Source organism: Mus caroli, chromosome 15 (assembly GCF_900094665.2).
Source record: "Mus caroli chromosome 15, CAROLI_EIJ_v1.1, whole genome shotgun sequence".
In the NCBI taxonomy this organism is placed as follows: Eukaryota; Metazoa; Chordata; class Mammalia; order Rodentia; family Muridae; genus Mus; species Mus caroli.
This window is the reverse complement of record NC_034584.1, coordinates 38,990,052-38,999,569: the sequence shown is the minus strand read 5'-3', so window position 1 is coordinate 38,999,569 and position 9,518 is coordinate 38,990,052. Positions and strand designations below refer to the sequence as shown.

Below are 9,518 nucleotides of genomic sequence, written 5' to 3'. Positions count from 1 at the left end.
GATGGTTGTGAGCCACCATGTGGTTGCTGGGATTTGAACTCTGGACCTTTGGAAGAGCAGTCGGGTACTCTTACCCACTGAGCCATCTCACCAGCCCCGCATCGAGTATTCTTAATGCCTGAACTTTTTCTCTAGCCCTAAAAATGCTTTTTTAATGAAAAAAAATGTACAATCAGATGGCAAAGCTAGGGCTTCTATGTCCTTCATACATTCTTAGGCAGGCTTGTAATTCACTTGCTTTTACACTTCCACAAAAAGAAAATTACTTCGTTGCACGCCTTTAATCCCAGCACTTGGGAGGCAGAAGCAGGCAAATTTCTGAGTTCTAGGACAGCCTGGTCTACAAAGTGAGTTCCAGGACAGCCAGGGCTATTCAGGGAAACCCTGTCTCGAAAAACAAAAAACAAAAAACTAAACAAACAAAAAAAAAAAAAGAAAGAAAGAAAAGAAAAGAAAGAAATCACAAATCTGAGGTAGAAAATTTCATTATTTCTGAGGAAAATATGGAAAAAAGAGGATAAAACTACATGGCAAGAAATAACAAATCTGAGGTAGAAAATTTCATTATTTCTAAGGAAAATATGGAAAAAAGAAGATAAAACTACATGTAAGTATCAAACATGTCATTTCTGAGTCCAAAGGAAAGACTTCAATTTTGCTTTTTTACTGAGAATTAGTCATGAAAGAGCTTCAGATTGTGTGAAGGTAGAGGATTCCCAGGGTTCTTAAGTGGAAACTTGGTATCTTCATTCAAGTTCTTCAGCAATTTATAAATGGTATTCTAATAGGTAGACGTAGAGCAAAACAGACAAGGTTCCAGGAGGAACACTAGCACTTCCATGTAAATACACTTGTACTGCACTTAGTAGAAGAACCTATATTTTAGACTCCAACATTTGCCTCACATAAGGCCAAACCATGCTGAGTATTTTCAAAAGTTTGAACAAGGAGAATATAGAAATAGAAGTATATCTTTGCTGAAGTTTCATTTGGTGGCCTGGAATATTTAAACTTCAGATACATCAATTTGGCAGAGTCACAGATAAGAACCTTAAAAGGCAACAAATGGCTGGAAAATGGGGCTAGAGCATGGAATTATGTGCCCTGTGCACGGGCAAATAACTGTCCCCTGCCTCTCAAGTAATGTGATGCCACTCTAACTCAGTGGGAAGAGCCTCACCACTACATTGATCTAAGGATCCTTAATAGCTGTGTAGTTCCTTTCCCCAGGAGAGATGTAGACAAATGACAGTGATGTGTTAGCCAAGACTCAAGCTCCATTTGCCTTTAAAAACAGGTAGCACATTAATGATCTTCCCAAGGCCAATAACACCAGTAATTATCGCTAATGCTTAAAGAGTATAGAAAACATGTCAGAGTGTCTCCAAATGACAACTAAAATCTCCCCATCGCTAGCAAAGTCATTGAAAGGTAAAGTGTAGCTCCGAAGAGATGCTTAAGAGAATGTACTGGAGGGGCGTCCTCAGCTGTGGTGAGGAACTGGAGGATGGCAGCCAGGATGCTCTCTGATGCCACACTTGGAGCTCAAATCCCAGTTGAACAAGGTTACAAAGAGAAGACTATTATGCTCCAGAACCAAATAATTAGTGAAAATAGCTTTAAATAGACAGCAACCACGATGAAGAGTCAACTTTGCACCCAAATTGCCAAAGAGCAGTCAGGATTTGTTCGAATAAAGCAGTACAATAAAAAGTATAAAAAAATACCTCCAACTAGCACTCTCACTGGGAGATCAGTCTGATCGAAGAACTGCCCGTGTATTGTCAATATTGTGCCACCTTCAGTGCTGCCTTTTGATGGTGAGACCATCACGACCTCTGAGGAAGAATAGCACATTTTGTAAAATGTTGTAAATATCACACATTAATCCAACTCGTTTCATTTTCCAAAGATTTCCATATATCCTAGCTAGATTTTCTAACACAAGAAAGCGTCAGAGTGCCTCAAATGGATGGCAAATGAATTAATTCAAGCTTTCGCTGATGGGGTCCAGCAAAGAGACAGATAGCTCAGATCTGACCGAATCTTCAGGGGTGGAGAGTGACTGGTACTAAAGAGATACTGACACTCTGAAGATTGAGAAAAAATAGACACAACCCGGGTTGGGCACAAACAGCCTCCCCACCCCACCCCACCCCCCCCCAAAGCACACAGAATTAAAGTTAAGGAACCTCTCTTCCCACAGGATCTTGAAGCACACATATTTGGAGCACAACATATTGGTTTGGTGGGATGTTATTATATAACCTTCGTGGGCCTGGTACTCAGTATGTAGCCATGGCTGACCTTGAGATCACTACAAAGCTCCAGCCTTACATTCTGAGCTCCAGGATCAGAAGCAGGAGATATGTTAGGCATTGGACTAACATCTGATATTTTCTCAAAAGACAAATACATTTAACTATGTATATATGTATATATATATGTATAAATATATATGTGTATATATATAGTATATGCATATGCATGTACATATTACAGAGGTTTAGCTATGTTATTAAAACAGCCCAGTACAAGACATATGATAATTCATTAATAATTGCTTGCATAAGTATTTTTCTTCTTGTATTTACATATAAGCTGTAATATTTAACACAATCAAATCATTTGGATTTACTATTTTCTAAAATTGCCTCAATCTCAGGATAACTTATTATTATTTCACAATTCTACACATTATCATTACATGTGAATTTGCAGTAACTAAGCTTGAAAGACAAGTCAAGACCTTCCACAGCCAATTGATTTGATCACTCACACTCTTTCCTCATATTTTTAATGTCCTTGAAATCTTAGCCTGTCCTGTTACTCCTGACCTCAGAAGAAGGGCAGTCCTTCTGGTAGACTTGATATTTGCTTCTGACACTCTCTTGGGAGTAGTTTAACCTGAGGTTCCTTCAAACTAATTAAATCAAATTAAAGTTTGCTAAGGGATTTTTGTAGACCACACTAAGAGCACAAACCTCTGGATATTGGCATGTGGTTGAAATTCAGAGATTTGCAACCCTCAACCAACAACTAAAGTCGAGGCCAGTGTGTTCCAGTGCTCTCTCTGCTAGGGAGATGAGTTTATGTTTCAACCTTAAACTAAGAATTCCTAGTTCTTTGTTAGTCTTTCAATTGCATGCCCTCCTTGTGGGTCTTGCTCATTTCCTAGAAGTACATAAATTTATTCTTTACCTTACTGTCATTACTATATTTTGCTGGATGAAATGTAGTGTACAACATCTCTCTCACTCAAACATGAGGAAAATGTCACATACCTGGATATGTTTGAAACATTGAAATTTTATTGAGAGATGAAACAAAATATGTCATTTTCTCTGGGAAACTCCTGTTGAAACAAAAAAAGGTAAAAGTCCTTTGTTTTAAAAAATGAGCTTTACTGAAGGTTTTATTATTCAATTTGGTTACTACAGTGATAGAAACTATGGCTCCGCCTGCAAGGTAGCAGGGCAGAACCACTGGAGGAAGAAAATAGAATGAATGTTCCGTGTCCTCTTTTGCTCTTGTGTTATACATGTATATGAGTTTCTGATAACTTAATAAACTGCAGTTTATTTGCATACTCCAAATATCTACCTTTTATTCCTAAAGTCAGCTTTAGAAATCCTTTCCCTTTTTTGCAAAAGTATGAAGAAGGCTGAACACAGCAGCAAGACTTGATGTATATAGGTGGGCTGTTCCCCAAGTCACCCTACACTGTCCCTTTGCCTAGCATCCCCCAGGATGTATGAACATTGAGTTAAGCATGCTCAGTATGTTGTGTCATCTGATCTTCAAATAAGCTAGCTATGTGAGGGGGATGAAGATCAAAGGATTAATTTAATCAAGGATACCAAGCCACTAAGTGGCAGAATCAGAACCACAGCCCAGGCCACTTGAATCCAGAGCCTAGCTCCCAACTAGGGACCACACAGTATTTCTAGATTGTGTGACCAAAACAGCAAAGTTTCATTCACTATATTTAAAACATCTTTCACAAACACAGTGCATATATATAATTAGATACATATATGTATATATGAAGATATGTGCATTATATATTTGATACCCATTTATATTTCCATTACTTAGAACATTAAAAAAGCAAGGAAAGAATTATGAAAAATTAACACTGCTGTCATAATTATTTCAACAAAGCCATGATCATAAATAATTAAGAAATTCGAATAATAACTGAAGAGTCCAACACAATGATCATAATTGCGATAAACTGAAATAGTCTCTAGTATAATACCAGTCTTGTAGCTGAGGTCAACAGTGAACTGTGCTATAAATCTAATCCAGGCTTTACAATATGCACTTTCAACACCAAAGTGTCCAGGAAAATACTTTATGTTAAATTACTTATTTAAGAAGACCATCTTAACTTGTCTATTTTGATGTCATAAGCTTTCCAGTTGATTCCTATGATCTGAAACCATGCCAGCATCAAGAACACTGTGTCTGGCCAGCCGCTGCATTTCAAAAATTAATGCTACTCCTGAAGTGCGGAGGAAAATTGCCTCCTGAAATAAAATTTGAATGTAATTTATTGTGGATAACACTGAGATGATTTCTACTAATTTATTGATAATGACTAGGCATTTCTCAATTAAGACAGCCTCATCTAACCCTTATCAGTTTGGAACAGCTGTTGTTTGAACTTGAGGAAACAGAGCCTCAAAGGTTGGGCATTCTAATAGATACATAATGGTGCCGACATGCTTTTCAATTGTTTCATTTGACATGCAGGGGTGCTCCTGAAACTTGTAACATGAAATTTATAACTTATAAAATGATTTAACATGATTTAATAATGCCGTGTGATTTTAAAACAAAAATGTTTATGTGGCAAATGTCATATTTTAATAATTACTTTAATTTTATAAGACTATCTTATATAGAGACATACTTTTTAAAAATTATAAGGCATTAATGCAGAGAAATCAGCCACATGCATTTTTTCTTTCTCTGGTTATTTTGAGACAGGATTTTGTTTTGTACCTCTGATTGCCTGGTATTCTCTATGTAGCTCAGAGTGTCCCTGCATGTATGGCAAATCTCTTGTCTCAGCCTCTCAAGGCCTGAGATTCCACCCTTGTACCATAACCAGCTTGTCCCTAACTTTAAAAAGAATGAAAATGGCATTATTAATCAGGACCACAAAATTCATAGTTTAATGGAGTATTCCTGTCAATATCATATAAGTTTGAAAACTTTAAAAATAATTTTGAAGCAAGGTCTTATTATGTAGCCCAAATGGGTCTCAAACTTATGGCAATCCTGCTGTCTCAGCTTCAGGCATGTGTTTTCCTGGTCAGACTTTGCTGGGTTTTTTAATGGAGTCTGAGTCTGTGACTCTGGCAGATTGATTTATGTACATTGCACAATCAAATTCAGCCTTGATCACTCAAACCATTTACTTTAGGATAATTGCTTTTCTGAGAGATTTATGATGGATTTGGTAATTAATACTTTTCATAGAGATGCAGAAGCAAGAATTAATTTTATTTCATCTTAGAAAGAATGAGATTGAGAGCCTAAAAAACCTCTACATGGTTCTAGAAATCATTTAAAATTCAGTGTCTGTTGGTTTTAACAAATTTTATTAACTTTTGGTAAAATTCTACTGCCTAGTTTACAAATTATTTCTACAAATGTCTGGCTTTTCACAAAATAGCTATTTAGTCACAGTGAACTCAGGTTATTTGTCTTGAATAATTTCCAAAGATGTATTATAACATATTTATATAACTTCTACCCAATTTGGTTTTGAGTTATACTAATTTTCATGTTCCTCTTCTAACCACATGATCTATAATAATAGATCTAATATATTTGATGTATGACAGCATATCCAGCTTGGCCTTCATTATTCTCATAAAAAAATTGCTTCTATATATTTAAAAGTAGAAATCTCTAAAAACAGTGGGTTTTGGACCTTGACCTAACTACAGGTCCCTGAAGGGAGGGACAAAAATCTGAATCCTTCTTCATCCTGTGACACTGATAGGGATGGCACCCTCTACTTTTATTGGACTACAGCCATTCAGTTCACATTGCCAGTTGCTGAGTCTTCAATCACAAAAAGAAACCATAGGCTTGTCTATTATTGATTCAGTATGGCTTTATTAGTATTGGATACTAAATAATATTACTCATTTAAATATCCATCAACTAGCTCATTTTCTTGTTGAAATACATTATGGCATTTGGGGCAGAACACTTCATTTATGTTTACTACACTAGGATCCTGCTCACAAGAGTCATTAGCACACATGGTTTTCCTGGCTGTCAGGAAATGCTGCCACAATACACATCTTCAACTGTTCCAGAGTGCGGGAGTCCTGCTTGGTGAGAACCTTAGGTCAGAGTTTTAGATAATGATGAGATGTGGTATTGAACCCTCCATCAGTCATTGCAGAGTACAAGAATGATGTGCCCAGGACATAGATTTAAACAGCATGCATTAGCTGGTTCTATTCACGAGATATTTCTGATGAACTATTTAATATTCATTTCATTTGTCTAGTGGGAAACAAGGTGGATGACAGTTTACCTTATAAGTTCTTTGTAAGATGAAACTAGATAACATAGTTAAAGTGCCGTTTTACTGTTATATATCATACAAGCTTGCAACACAATGAGATGTGCACATTCTTAGTTTTGTATGAAAGTCTTTGTACTGAGATATGGGTCTAGGAAATTTGGAAATAAAATTTGCTTTTACTAAAGGATATAACTCCTCTATGTTATTAGTAGTAGTACTAACATACAGACTTGAAAACTACATTATCCTGAGTCTGGATATATTAAAGGAAAGTATCAGATAACATTAATCATGAGGTTTTATTTATTCATTTTTATAAATCTTTTTAAATATTTATTTATTTATTTATTTATTTATTATAATTACACTGTAGCTGTCTTATACACACCAGAAGAGGGCATCAGATCTCATTACAGATGGTTGTGAGCCACCACGTGGTGGCTGGGATTTGAACTCGGGACCTCTGGAAGAGCAGCCGGTACTCTTAACCACTGAGCCATCTCTCCAGCCCCACTTTTATTTATTCTTACATTAATTCAAAACACATTTTTTTCTCAAAAGAATTGCAATTAAAACAGAAGAGGAACATAAAATAATAAGAAGAGACATAAAATAATGGTTTTTCATATCACAGCTAAAATGTCCTTTTCATCATTTCATAAGCTCACTTCCCATATAGAAAGGGTTTTTCTCGCTTGTTCATTTTGTGTGTTTGTTTTTGTGAGGCACAAGTTATAGGTTCACAGGAGTTATGGACTCTTTGAATTTAATTTTGGTGAGTAAAATGATTAATCCTTTAATCTCTTCATTAATAGAACAAAATAAATATATACTTTATTTATCCATTTGAATAAATTATGAAAATCATTATTTACAAAATGGCCTACCTTCCATAATCACTATCTAAGATGAAGCTGACATTGTGATGACCTGGAATTAATTAAAATACACAATTAAATTCTCAATCAGAAAAGAACAATAATTCTACATTACAGGCTGATTAACATTTACAGAAACTTATAAAAAGTATACTTGATCTATAAAGCCTTAAAGAATTGAAAATTGGAATATTTTAAAGTATTACAACACAAAATATACAAGTGGGTATTTTGAAGTTATAACTGGAAAATCTGACAAAATACTATTACAAATAATGAATGATAAAAGATGCATATGTGTACTACCCTGAAATCTTTTCATTCAGTCATTCAAAAGCTACTGATTATTAGAAGCATTGACACGCTGTTGCAGACACCATGAAAATATAGTGCATGTCCTTCTCCTAACCCAGCATAGTATCTAGGCGAGAGCATAGTCAGTCTGGAGCAATGACAGAGAACTAACCTTTGGGATAAGGCTTTCAAAGAAAAGGAAAGGAAGGTCTGAGAGTGAAGACCAGGCGAAGGAGAAGGAATTCCCGACCAGCAATCTTATTTGAAATGTTCAGGCGTAGAATGTTTGCAGATACAGAGGGGAGGAAGCTTATTCAGGATTTAAACGCTGTGCAATGGGAGCTAGAGGCAGTAGGAAAACCATAATTGAGTGAATTTGAAAATTACATTGTATACTTGTTTGAAATGTCACAATGAACTGTTATATATAACTAATATGTGTTAATAAAAGCTTAAGGAATTAAAAGATCTATATATTTGCAGTATACACAGTGAGAAGAAAAATGCTAAATTTAAGAATAAATACAACAGCAGAATTAGTCATGAATTCTCTGATGGAGGGAAGCAGTAAAGAGGAAGAGGAGGAAGAGGAGGAGAAAAAGTGCTACATTATATTCAAATCTTAGGAAAAAGCAAAGTTACAGATTTGAGGGGGTAATAATCTGGGTAATATCCGGGAGAAAATAACACAGGGAAGAGCCAGAGTTGGCAAGAGGATGGTCAGCACTTACCAATGTAAGTCCCAGTGGTCTTACATGTCACAGACCCTGTATCTCCATTGGCATGATCGAGTTTTAGACCATACCTAGCAAAGTAAATATACTGGCATCAAAGTTCACATAGACTACTTAGATACTGTTATTCCCTTAAAAAAACCTCATTACTTTACATCAGGTGTCCAGATAGCAGCTATTTCTGCAACGAAAACTTCAGCAAAGTGCATCATTTCTCAGGCTTTATTGAATATTTTTCAATCAAATTCACTGAAGTGATATAATGTGTGGTTAATTTTAGTGTCTTTGTTGATACCTTTAAGGAGTTTAAAATGCTGTCAAATGAAACAATGAATTGATGAAGTTATTTCTCATTACATCTCAGTGCATAAGAACCTACATAGTATAATACTACATTAAAGACATAGACATGTATAAGAAAGAAGCCAGTTTCATAAATAAATACTAGTTTGCTACATACAAGATAACTATTATAATAATATGGCTATGCATTATTGATTATGGTTCCTATTTCAAATTATTATACTCAGATCAATTTTTATTTAAAGAATCATTGTAATTACTTACAAATCATCAGAATGTGGTATGAGGAGTTCACAGGGCATTCCTCCAACATAAATTCTGTATAAATATTATTAGAGAAAATTAAGTCATACTTAATAAATTATGTAAAATTCTACTCTGTTTACCAAACTCAACAGCTATCTTAATTTTTCCTCATCTGCTTACTATCCCTCATTCACTCCTTAAACATCAACTTATCATCACTATGCCTCAGGTCCTGCTCTTTGGCACTGGGACACATCTGTGAAACTGGAACTTATCTACACTTGGAAGTCATACAATTTTCTGCAAAAATTACACAATATGAAGATCATAATATATTTTGGCATAAATTAAGCATAAAACAAAATAGAACCTTCTTATTAAAAGTTTAAGCAAACCAAATTGAAAAAAATTTTTGTATGTTTGATATGCAGGAATTAAAACATCAGAGCTGCTGATAGCATTACCAAATGCTGCTGGAAGCTCACAGTTGACAACTATTTTATAATA

The 9,518-nt window shown here is 35.2% G+C and overlaps 1 protein-coding gene across 1 annotated transcript in view; it reads right to left on the bottom strand.

Annotated features, from left to right (window-relative positions):
* Pkhd1l1 (PKHD1 like 1) overlaps window positions 1-9,518 on the bottom strand; it is a 136,433-nt gene that overhangs the window by 109,223 nt on the left and 17,692 nt on the right. Inside the window, exons 7-11 of the mRNA XM_021183925.2 lie at window positions 9,030-9,083; window positions 8,460-8,533; window positions 7,444-7,486; window positions 3,285-3,355; window positions 1,728-1,838 (exon numbers count right to left, since the gene is read on the bottom strand). Of these exons, the coding sequence (XP_021039584.2) occupies window positions 1,728-1,838; window positions 3,285-3,355; window positions 7,444-7,486; window positions 8,460-8,533; window positions 9,030-9,083 (353 nt within the window). The remainder of the gene's footprint in view (window positions 1-1,727; window positions 1,839-3,284; window positions 3,356-7,443; window positions 7,487-8,459; window positions 8,534-9,029; window positions 9,084-9,518) is intronic.